Below are 12,710 nucleotides of genomic sequence, written 5' to 3'. Positions count from 1 at the left end.
TACAAGAATCTTCTACCCAGGTCCAGAGATGAAGCCATTGCTCAAGGCTTATATCCCTGCATGGTCCGTGGGCCACAGCCAGCTAATGCACACCCATCGTCACTACTATGGTGTCGTGACGACAATCTGTTCAAGCGCAACTTCCAGTTTGCCCAGAACTCAGCGAAGCAGAACAAGAAGACTTTAGGGCTAGACTTCAACCCTGGTCCCTCAGCACCAAGGGCAGATGGCACACGAGATGCAGAACCCAATGTCATCGGTCCTTTCTCCAACCTTGAAGGCCTCATCACCCGAATCTTAGTTCAAGGGACTGCAGTGAATGAGCCTGCAGCTGACGCTGAATCAGAAGAAGCTCCTGCAGCGCCGAAGACAAAGAATATGAAGAAGCCTAAAGCTTCAAAGCCTGCCCCCTCACCAAAAATCTCAAGGGCAAAGCCACTGGCAACTGCACCTCCTGAAGACAGTGTGCAATCCGAAGACTTATCTTGCATCTCCAAGCCCCAGAAAGTCAAGATGCCTCTGCCTCACACCGGACAAGAGCTAACTGTTGTTGCCATTCTGCGCAATGACGACATTGATCTGTCAAGTGATGAAGATCTAGCAGATGACGCTCTTGAGCAACTCAACAAGAGCAAAGAAGAAGCAGAAATCTTCAATGATCTGCCTCTCTTTGATGTGACCATCATCCACAACTTCATTGACGAGTGGTTTGACACGCCAAACATCAGCTTTGAAGATCTGCAGCTACCAATTGGCCTCAGTGTCGCCTTCCAAGGCGCCATTGCTTCAGAACTCGCTATTGCCCAGCGCATTGTTGAACTGAAGCAAAAGATTGACTATGAAAAGGCTCAGTTCAAGAAGCATATGGCCAAGCTCAGCGTGCAGGAAGTGAAGAACTTCAAGAGTATGATGCACGAGCTCAAGGAAGCCTTTGTAAAGAAACGTGCAGAAGCTCAGGGTTCGCGTGAGTGCATGAAGACTCTGGCTGACAGATGTGTGCAAGCCTATAATGAGGCTAAGAAGCGCAAGGCCCTTGGGCGTCCTGGCATCGACCCCAGGATGGCCGCAAAGAAGAAGAAGAAGCCTGCTACGCTGAACCTGACGCACCAAGGCAGGAAGCAGTTCCTATTGTCTTCGCAACTAAAATGACTGGCTCGAAGCCAAAAAGCCGGTCAACAGCTTCAGAGCTCAAGAAGACAAGGACTGCTGAGGCTGAAGCCAGGAAGAGGAAACATTCTGAAGCCTCTCCAACTGCCCCCTCCAAGAAGAAGAGGAAGACCAAGAAAGATCGGGCAGCTCCCACAGAGCCCTTGATAGTTGAACCCATTTCTATGGTCTATCCTGAAGCTGAATGCCATGAATGCCAACTGACTATCCATGAGCCTGCTTCCACAGAGGCTCGTGAAGCTGAAGACTTTCCAGCAGCTAATCCCATCGCTGCTGAAGACATTGGTCAACATGACAATGTAGAAGATGGTGCAGTCCTTCCTCAGAACAGCGAACTCATCAGCATCGGTCGTCCACTAACGCCAATTGCACAGGATGCTTCATGGGCAGATCGCCCACAAGAGGAAGAAGACTATGAGGCCCAACCCACTCCAACCCCACAGGCATCGCCTGCGTTGCGTAGGCTTCGCAAAGGTCCAAGGCCTCAAGTCTCTGCTGAAGACAATCCGGCTGCATCAGCCGCGGAAGATGAAGTCCCACAAGTTGCCACTCCACTGTCCCACTAAGAAGCAGTTCTCAAGGAGAACGTGCTTGAAAATCTTACGTCTGCCATAACCACCAATGAAGCTAATGTGGAGCCCTCCCCAACGGAAAAAGAAGACAGTGAAGCCACTAATCCCGTCACTTCTGTTCCTAAGTCTGCTGCCGGTCCACAGTTTGACTATCATGTTGAGCACAGGCCTCAGGTACAGAAGCCAATCCCAAGATTGCCAAGGTTCCCAGGTCCTGCATCAGCACCTGGCTCCTTCAATATCAATGGCTTCAGGGCAGACAACATATTCTTCGATAGCTCCAGGAACCCCTACTCAAGGGAAAGGATATCATCTGATCGGTTCTGGAGCTATCCTCAGCGAAGCTATTACTCATGCATTCTTTACAACCAAGGTCGCATCTTCCCACACAAGCGCCTTGACATTGAAGCCATAGCTGGTCTGCCCTGTCTGGAAGAAGCTTTGGATTGCTTCAAGGAAGTTGGACTGCTGCCGTTCGTTACTGACTAAGAGCATTGGAATGAAGAGCTGCTGCTCCAATTCTATGCCACACTTCACATCCGCGGGTACAGCAGAGATCCGAAGACTTGGGTCCTGGAGTGGATGACCGAAAATGTTCATCATGAAGCCAATGCATTTGACATCATTGAGCTCACTGATTTGCCCACTCCTGGCGATCTCTACGAGCATGGCTGTCAGCTGCATAGTGAAGCTATTGAGAGCATCTTTAAGAGGCCGGAACCTGATATGAGTCAGATGCTCAGCATGATGAAGCCATTGCCCCAAGATGCTGTTATCCAATAGAGTTCTTTGTTGAAGACCTTGAGTATCTGCCACGAACCATCTATCACATCATCAGGCGAACTCTCTGGCCCATCAAAAGGCACTCTCCAAATGCCAAGCTTAAGGGTGCAATGAAGACTTTGGTCTTCTATATTCTTCATGGAAAATGCTTCAATGCACAGGACTTATTCATCCGCCAACTTGCTGCATCGGGCTCTGATCTGTTTGGCTTGAAGTTCTACGCCCCATGGGTAATGCGGCTAATTAAACTTCACTCCGATATCTCATATCAGCCATCTGCTCGCAATCATAGGACTTTTCTGCCTAATGTGGATATCTCTACTGAAGCCATTTATCCTGAGCCTGCAAAGGAACCTCTAAGTCTTCAGAATGCAGAGCATCAGAGTTTCTCCCAGAACATTGAAGGAGTTGAAGTAGTCACTCGGGTGTATCCTTTGGCTGGCACTACACGTGCACCACACCCTGCGTCTACTGAAGCCACTGATAGTACAACTACTCCAAGACCCAAGAAGCGCACTCATGTTCTCAACGACCGAGAGCTTCTTGTGGCTCTTCATCAGAAACAGGATAGGCATCATGACTGGCTGAAGCGTCAGATGAAAAGCCTCTTGGTGGAAGTTAATCGCATTCGCAATCTTGCCACCAAGAATGCTTTCGTTGCCCATGAAACCTGTCGCCGTACATGGAAAGGGCTAACGATGATGTGTTCTGAAGATGATCTCCAAGAGGATGGCTTCACTGAGCGATTCAAGTTTGACTCCACACCTCCTCGAAGAGCTGTGCTGTTAGGAACTCCACCCCTTGAAGACTCTGAGTTCTCTTCATCTGTTGCAACAGTGACTGCCAGAGTTATCGAGGATGAAGATGATGCTACTTCATCACCACCTCCTTCAGCACGCGTCAACTCTGCTCCAAGCTCTTCAGCACCGCCAAACACCACCAACGACCCTGCTACTTCACCTACTCCGCATGGGAACGAGTAGATGCTCTGTGTCTTCAAACCTTTTTGGTCCTTACTGACAAAAGGGGGAGAAGCATATGAGGTTGATAGTCTTCAAGCGGGTCCATATGGGCGGGTGCTTTATATTTTGCTTCGTGCTTACAACTCTCATTTTGCTACATTTGGTTCTTTGAGTTGTAACACTTAAACTCGATGGTCGTCTGCTACTTATCTGCCACTTTGTTTTGCGATGATAAATTACACATGTGCGACGATAAATTCCGCACTTAGATCATTCTGCAGACGTCCATTTTCCATTATGCATGTCATTATCTTCATATACTTTCACATGCATAGTGGATTGTCATCATAAGTTGAAGTGGATCTCCACAAGTACAACCTGCCATGTGCATTTGCATTCCAAAAGCAAATTACCTATATACACATCTTCAGGGGGAGCCCTTGCAACTTATGAAGACAATTCCTTATCCTTTACAATTTCACAGATTATATTCCCCGTTGAAAACTTCAACTAGTTTGTCATCAATCACCAAAAAGGGGGAGATTGTAAGTGCATCTAGTGCCACCCCTAGTTGGTTTTGGAGTATTGACGACAAACCTAGTTGAGGGACTAATGTGTTTGTGAGAATTGCAGGATAACACAGGTAGAAGTCCCTCATTGATTTGGTTTTTCTACCAGAGATGACCCCTAAAAATGTATGAAGACATTGAAGTCAAAGGTGGTATATGAAGATATTCACATTGAAGACTATGACAAGAGAAGACACCACATGAAGTCTATGGAGCTCGAAGACTTAGATCTTTTGTAGTTCTTTTTCTTTTGTGTTGAGTCATAGGAACCACCGTACTGTTAAGTGGGGTCCAAGAGAACCAGTCAGACTAACTGAAGTGATGCCTAACCAAAAACCTATGTCTTCGAGTGAAGACTATGAGAGCGAATCTTGTCCAGAGTCGAACAAGTCAGCTTTGCTTGTAGCCCAAGTAAAGTTGCCGTGTGAGTTTGAAATCTGACCGTTGGAACACATGTCAGTTCCTTAGTGACCCAGGGTCATTTCGGACAAATCAGGTCGGGTTGCCAAGTGGCTATAAATAGCCCACCCCCCACAACCATAAATGGTTGGCTTCTCAGATTGAGAGTATGGATTTTGTCGTTTGAGAGCAACCCACCTCGAAGCCTTTGAGAGAAAATTCCTTGCGAGGATAAAGCCCTAACCACCCAGAGCCAGAGAGAATTGGGCATCACTTAAGTCTTCTTGTCTGTGTGATCTGAAGACTTATTACACTTGAGGACTGTGCATCCTCCAGCCGGTTAGGCATCGTGTTCTGAGCATCCAAGAGACATTGTGGATTGCCGGTGAACGAAGTCTGTGAAGGTTTGGGAGTCTACCTTGAAGACTTACCAGAGTGATTGGGCGAGGTCTGTGTGACCTTAGCTCAAGGGGATTACGGTGAGGACTGGGTGTCCTGAGCTGCGTGTTCAAGACTGAGTGTCCGGGACTGTGTGTCCTAAGGTTTAAATACCTAGCCGCCCCAACCAGACATATAGTTGTCACAGCAACTGGAACTGGTCCAACAAATCATTGTCTTCAACGAGTCACTGGTTTCATCTTCCCTTCCCTTTACTTACTGTTGCTCTTGTGAAGTCATTGTATGTTTGCACTATCTTTTGTCTTCACTGAGTGACTGAATGTTCTGTATGGCTTCATAATATCTTCCTACCTGATCCTTACTACATTGCTGCTATTAAGTCATTGTGCTTTCACTTCATTGAATACTTGACTATGGCTTGCCTAGTGTAGTCTACCTTCCGCTGCATGGTAATAGGTTTATTTCTATCGTTTGTCTTCATAACTTCCACGTTTTGAAGACTTTCGTAAAAATCGCCTATTCACCCCCCTCTAGTCGATATAACGCACTTTCACTAGCACCAAAGACACATCAAGAAACACCAAGCCGTGTGCCGGCTACCCTGTCCCCTCTAGTTTATCCTCCATCATAGTCTTTGTAGTGCTTAGGCGAAGCCCTGCAGAGATTGTTCTTTACCAACACCGTCACCATGCCGTGGTGCTGCCGGAACTCATCTACTACTTCGCCCCTCTTGCTGGATCGAGAAGGCGAGGACGTCATCGAGCTGAACATGTGCAGAACTTGGAGGTGCCGTGGTTTCGGTACTTGGATCGGTCAGATCATGAAGACGTACGACTACATCAACCGCGTTGATATAACGCTTCCGCGAACGGTCTACGAGGGTATGTAGACAACACTCTCCCCTCTCGTTGCTATGCATCACCATGATCCTGCGTGTGCGTAGGAATTTTTTTGAAATTGCTATGTCCCCCAACAGTCATGTCCATTCGTGCCTCTCCGATGATGCGTGAGTAGTCTTTTGTAGACCTTCGGGTCTGTATTTAGTAGCTAGATGGCTTCCTCTCTCTCTTTTGATTCTCAATAAAATGATCTCTTGGAGATCCATATGATGTAACTCGTTTTGCGGTGTGTTTGTTGGGATGCGATGAACTTTGAGTTTATGATCAGATCTATCTTTTTACCCATGAAAGTTATCTGAGTCCTGTTTTATCTCTTATATGCATTATTGCTTATAGCCTCGTATTTCTTCTTAGATATTTGGGTTTTGTTAGGCCAACTTGATGTATTTATCTTGCAATGGGAAGAGGTGCTTTGTGATGGGTTCGATCTTATGGTGCTTGATCCTAGTGACAGAAGGGGAACCGACATGATGTATCGTTGCTATTAAGGATAACAAGATGAGGTCTATTTCTACATAAATAGATCTTGTCTACATCATGTCATCTTTCTTATTGCATTACTCCGTTTTTCTATGAACTTAATACACTAGATGCATGCTGGATAGCGGTCGATGTGTGGAGCGCAACTCCGCACCCCGGAAGCCCTCCTAAGTCTAGCAAACCGACCAATGTATCCGCCCTCAAATCGTAGCTGCTCGCGCCAAAAACCCATGTCAGATCGCGTGTCCCCCGAAAAAGCTGGGGCGAAGGACAAGAAGGGGAGGCAGAATCCTTACTCGAGAAGCGCGGGGCTCGATCCCTCCACCCGGAAATGGCAGATCTCTCGGCGCTCTGATATGAGATTTGGGGTGGGCGGGGTGGTGTGTCGCCGGGGTGGGGGTGTGGTGTTTTGTGTGAGTGTTTTGGTTTCTTCGTCGCCCCCTTTTTTCATTTTTGTTTATTTTTTTCCGCGACGCTCACCACTACCTTCGGCATCAGATCTGTGCCCCCATTTTATAGGCCGTCGGGTGCACGCATTTTTGTTAGTCCAAAGTTTTATTTACGCTAATCTTGGGGTTTTATCGCTAAATTCTCCTCGGTTGAATCGCCATGGTTTGGTTTTCGTGAAGGTGACAAGAAATCCATGAAGAGAAAACAATAACAGCGTGAGAGGAATATGCAAGGTGTCATTCATAAGAAAAATTGAACATCCCGTTAGGGTTACAATCTTTTTCACTTCTCACTCCAAGTGACTTGGCATGGCAGTGATCCTCCTTTATTGACACCAAGTTTGTTTTGCATCAGAATAACATTATCTAGTAAGTTTAGTTTAAAAATAAAACATCTAGTAAGTTCCATCCCAAAAAGTTCTTGCCCAACATACTGAAGTTAAGAATTAGAACAAAGAAAAGGGATGGTAAGAACATCTCGGGCAACTTAGTCTCTATCGAGGAAGTTCTGAAAAAAACTTGTTTTGATAGATTTATGTTTTTCATCTATTTTTTATCACCCAATACTTCCCAAAGACCATGGGGACCACGTTTCACCCCAGCGGCTCTCTGATGTCCCATGTTCGCTCCATCCCTCATCGTCAAGCGTCGCCCGGCCACCGGAGCATCGTGATTGACTATCAGGTTGTCATCGATCTCCCGCACTGTTCCTTATCCTCAGGGTCCAGCGTCGGTGCGCCGCCGACCCAGCCAACAACCGTCGCTCTACCCCTCTAAAATTCAGAGGATACACAATAACCATGTGGAAGATGTTTCAGGCCCCAAACAAATCGACGATTGTCATTCGTATGAGAAAAGAAAATATGAGCATGATTGTCCCTAGAAAATACCATTAAAATGAAGAGACAGCACTTTGTTTATCGTTATATGATGCATGTCAAATCTGAGGGAGACTGGTAACAGGGATGCCCGATACATCTCCATCGTATCTACTTTTCCAAACACTTTTGCTCTTGTTTTGGATTCTGTTTTGAATAAAACTAACCCGGACTAACGTTGTTTTCAGTCGAACTACCATGGTGTTGTTTTTGTGCAGAAATAAAAGTTCTCAAAATTAGATGAAACTATGTGGAGATATTTTATTGAATAACTAAAAAAATGTGACGCCCTGATTTGACCGTACACTAATCATACACGCAAATGTGTACGATCAAGATCAGGGACTCACGGGATGATATCACAACACAACTCTAGACACAAATTAAAACAATACAAGCTTTATATTACAAGCCAGGGGCCTCGAAGGCTCGAATACAAGAGCTCGATCATAGACGAGTCAGCGAAAGCAACAATATCTGAGTACCGACATAAGTTAAACAAGTTTGCCTTAAGAAGGCTAGCACAAACTGGGATACAAATCGAAAGAGGCGCATGCCTCCTGCCTGGGATCCTCCTAAACTACTCCTGGTCGTCGTCAGCGGGCTGCACGTAGTAGTAGGCACTCCCAGTGTAGTAGGAGTCGTCGTCGACAGTGGCGTCTGGCTCCTGGACTCCAACGTCTAGTCACAACAATCGGGTATAGAAAGGGAGAAAAGAGGGAGCAAAGCAACCGTGAGTACTCATCCAAAGTACTCGCAAGCAAGGAGCTACACTACATATGTATGCATTGGTATCAAATGGAATAAGGATATCATATGTGGACTGAACCGCGGAATGTCATAATAAGAGGGGGATAGCTAGTCCTATCGAAGACTACGCTTTTGGCCACCTCCATCTTGCAGCATGTAGAAGAGAGTAGATGGTAAGTTCACCAAGTAGCAACGTGTAGCATAATCCTACCCGACGATCCTTCCCTCGTCGCCCTGTTGGAGAGTAATCACCGGGTTGTATCTGGCACTTGGAAGGGTGTGTTTTATTAAGTATCTGGTTCTAGTTGTCATAAGGTCAAGGTACAACTCCAAGTCGTCCTGTTACCGAAGATCACGGCTATTCGAATAGATTAACTTCCCTGCAGGGGTGCACCACATTTCCCAACACGCTCGATCCCCTTTGTTCGGACACACTTTCCTGGGTCATGCCCGGCCTCGGAAGATCAACACGTCGCAGCCCTACCTAGGCTCAACAAAGAGGTCAGCACGCCGGTCTAAATCCTATGTCCCAGGGGTCTGGGCCCATCGCCCATTGCACACCTACATGTTGCGAACGCGGCCGGCGAGCAGACCTAGCAACCTCCATTACAAAGGAAGTTGCGTTACGTGGTCCAACCCGGTGCGCGCCGCTCAGTCGCTGATGTCACGAAGGCTTCGGCTAATACCACGACGTCGAGTGCCCATAACTGTTCCCACGTAGTTGGTTAGTGCGTATAGCCCAGTAGCCACACTCAGATCAAATACCAAGATCTCGTTAAGTGTGTTATTTTGAAATAACCACGGACACCGACCACAGCCAGGCCCACCTCTCTCCTAGGTGGTCTCAACCTGCCATGTCGCTCCGCCACAGTGTAACAGTCGGGAGCCTTCGGGAACTCAGGCCCACCTCTACCGGGATGGAGCCACCTGCCCCTTCAGCCCCCAATATCGGAATCACTCGCGGGTACTCAACGAGCCGACCCGACTTTAGTCACCATCTGTATAGTATGTATATATGTATAAGTATATACCCGTAATTACCTTCCGAGTGATCACGACCCGATAGTATAGCATGGCAGACGAACAAGAATGTAAGGCCACTGATGATAAACTAGCATCCTATACTAAGCATTAGGATTGCAGGTAAAGGTAACAACAGTAGTAGTAGTAAGGACATGCTATGCACCAGGATAGGATTAACAGAAGCAGTAACATGCTACACTACTCTAATGCAAGAAGTAGAGAGAAAAGTATGCGATATCTGGTGATCAAAGGAGGGCTTGCCTGGCTGCTCTGGCAAGAAGGACATGTCGTCAACACCGTAGTCGAACTGGGGGTCGTCGGCAGTCTCGGGGTCTACCGGAAAGAAGTAATGAAGGGGGAACACAATAAATAACAAAGCAATCAAAGCATCACAAAGCATAACGAGGTGATACGCAGTGCTAGGTATGCCCTAACGCGGTATTAGGTGATAATGGTGAAGGGCGGAAACATCCGGGAAGGTATGCCCGAAGTTTCACGTTTTCGGACAGATGAACCAGAGGGGAAAAGTTGCGTGTTTGCTATGCTAGGGATGTGTAGCGGACGAACGGGCTGCGTATCCGGAATCGTCTCGTTGTTCTGAGCAACTTTCATGTATAAATTATTTTAATCCGAGTTACAGTTTATTTTATATTAATTCTTAAAGTTTTAATCAATTTCTAAATTTTCGATTCATATTAATTTGAATTTAATAATTGGATAAATACTAAGTGCACCCAACAGAATGCTACATAGGCTGACAGGTGGGGCCGGGATAGCTGAGTCAGCAGTACAGTCAGCATTGACTGGGTCAATGTTGACCAGTCAACAGGGCTCGTGGGGTCTACATGTCATTTATTGGGCCAACCCAGTCAGTAGTCTGACCGGTCAAACTAGACAGGGAGACCCACATGCCATTGTCTCAGTGCCTACACAGGGTTTACAAATTGTTTTGGTTAATTTTATTAACTAACAGGCCCACATGTCAGTGTAAAGCTAGCCCCTAACTAATCTAATTAAACCTAACATTGATTTAAACAGGGCCTACCCCATCTGCCAGAGACACAACTGACAGTGGCCTCGGCTGAGCACGTACGTGCGCACCAGGGGGCGCCGGCGGCCATGGCCGAGTGCGGCCATGAGCGGCACAAGGCGTGGGGAGCAGGGCACAGCCCCCGGGAAGCAGTAACCCCAGCAGGCATGGCCCCGACGCCGACGGAGTGGCGAGATGCAGGTAGAAGAAGCAGCAGCGGGCAGCAAACAAAAACAACGGCCAGCAGCGCAGCATAGCAGCAGCACACCGCAAGCAACGCGGCAAGGCAGAGCAAGGCGCGGTAGTGCAGGGGAGCTCGTCCTTGGTCGCAACCAGGCTAAAGGGCGCGAAGGAGAGATGGGAGAGATCACGGAGGACCGGAGCTCACTACGGGGGTTCGAGGAGAAGCTCGGGGAGGCCGACGTGGCACCATAGCAGCGGCAAGGTGGCGCGGCAGTGGCGGTGTCGGCGACTTGGGCGAGCGCGCGCCGGTAGGCGCCGACCGGGCGCGGCCAAGGGAGCCGCGGAGCAGCCACGGCTCTGGCGACGACGGCGTGGGAAGGCTCGCTGGACCACCGGGAGCAGCGGCGGGCGGCCGGGTACGGCGGGGAAGATCCAGTTGAGGGGCCGCCGCACAGTCGAGTGGACGCCATGGCCGCGAGGAGGAGGGCTCCGGCGCGAGGACGACATGAGGGGCTTCAGGGCGGCACAACTCGGCGACAGGGGACCGAGCGAGCATGGGATCGAGCGTGAGCGCTGTCTCCTGTCCTAGGGATCGGCTAGGGTTAGCTCGCTGGTGGGGGCGGCTGGGCCGTGAGCTTTCTAGATGGGCCAAGTGCCCAGTAGGTTAGGCTAGTTAGTTTCTTTTTGTTTTGTTTTTCTGTTTTTCCCTTTTCTCTTTTTCTGTTATTTCTCTTTGTTTCCTATTGTTTTATTTTTTTTGTAAAATATATACTTGGCATCTAATTTAGTATTTCAATTTAGGCCATTGTCACAAAAAGTCTAGTCCTCAAATAATTTAGTTTGACATTTTATTAATTACAAAAGGTATTTAAATAATTATTTATGCTGCTGTTTTATTCATCTGATAGTATTTAAACATTTTATAAAGGTGTGGTTTCTCCATCTTTATTACTTATGATTTATTTGTCCTAGCTTGAACATTTTAGTTTTAATGTTTGAAAACTTTTGATGTTTGTCTTTATTTTAAATTTGAATTTGAACCGGTTTTGAACCATCGCGAGATTAACAACAGTATCCGAGGTGACATGGCATCATTAGCATGGAGTTACTGTAGCTTAATTATCCGGGCATCACAAAAAATACTTGAACGAAGATCTACTAGAGGGGACCCACCTATTGCCCACAAGGCAACAGGGCACGCCTACACCCGAGGACGCGCCCTGATGCCTTGTGGGCCCCACGAGGCTCCGTCTGACCTAATTCCAAGCTTATAATTTCCGTTTTCATGAGAAAAATTAAGCAAAAAAGTTTCATCGCGTTTTACAATTCGGAGCCGCCGCCACCTCCTGTTCTTCATTGGGAAGGCTGATCTGGAGACTGTTTGGGGTTTCCGAGAGGGGGATTCGTCATCGTCGTTGTAATCAACCCTTCTTCATCAATAATTCCATGATACTCACCACCGGGAGTGCGTAATTCCTTCGTAGGCTTGATGGACGGTGGAGTTGATTGAGATTTATCATGTAATTGAGTCAACTTGTTAGGGCTATGATCCCTAGTATCCACTATGTTCTGAGATTGATGTTGCTATGACTTTGCTATGCTTAGTGCATGTCAGTATGACCCAAGTGCCATGATTTCATATGGACTCTCTATGTTTTCATGAATATATTTGAGTTCTTGATCTTATCTGCTAGTTGTATGCACCTGTTATTGTTCTGATGTTCTTATCTGTAGACCCCAAGGTGACAATAATTGGGATACTCTCCGGGGATGACTGTAATTTGAGGAGTTCATGTATTCACCATGTGTTAGTGCTTTGTTTGGGTTCTCTATTAAAAGGAGGCATTAATATCCCTTAAATTTCCTTATGAATCACACTTCCATGGAAGGGTAGGATAAAAGATGTCATGGAAGTTTGATACGTCTCCAACGTATCTATAATTTTCAATTGTTCCATGCTATTATATTTTCAATCTTGAATGTTTTATATGCATTATTGTGCTATTTTATATCATTTTGGTGACTAACTTATTAACCTAGTGCCGAGTGCGAGTTGTTGTTTTTCCTTGTTTTTGTCTTTACAGAAAATCAATACCAAATGGAGTCCAAATGGAACGAAACTTTTTGACGATTTTTCTTGGACCACAAGACACCCTGGAAGCTTCGG

General features: G+C 46.9%; 1 protein-coding gene across 1 annotated transcript in view; it reads right to left on the bottom strand.

Moving 5' to 3' along the window:
- The window catches only part of LOC123101299 (uncharacterized), a 61,457-nt gene extending 50,303 nt beyond the window's left edge, over positions 1-11,154 (bottom strand). The window contains exons 1-2 of the mRNA XM_044522811.1: positions 10,749-11,154; positions 9,564-9,663 (exon numbers count right to left, since the gene is read on the bottom strand). Of these exons, the coding sequence (XP_044378746.1) occupies positions 9,564-9,663; positions 10,749-11,013 (365 nt within the window). The 5' untranslated portion in view covers positions 11,014-11,154. The remainder of the gene's footprint in view (positions 1-9,563; positions 9,664-10,748) is intronic.
- Between the last annotated feature and the right edge of the window lie 1,556 nt (positions 11,155-12,710).

Source organism: Triticum aestivum, chromosome 5A, assembly GCF_018294505.1.
Source record: "Triticum aestivum cultivar Chinese Spring chromosome 5A, IWGSC CS RefSeq v2.1, whole genome shotgun sequence".
Taxonomy (NCBI): domain Eukaryota; kingdom Viridiplantae; phylum Streptophyta; class Magnoliopsida; order Poales; family Poaceae; genus Triticum; species Triticum aestivum.
The sequence above is the reverse complement of the archived record's forward strand: the minus strand, read 5'-3'. Positions and strand labels throughout refer to the sequence as shown.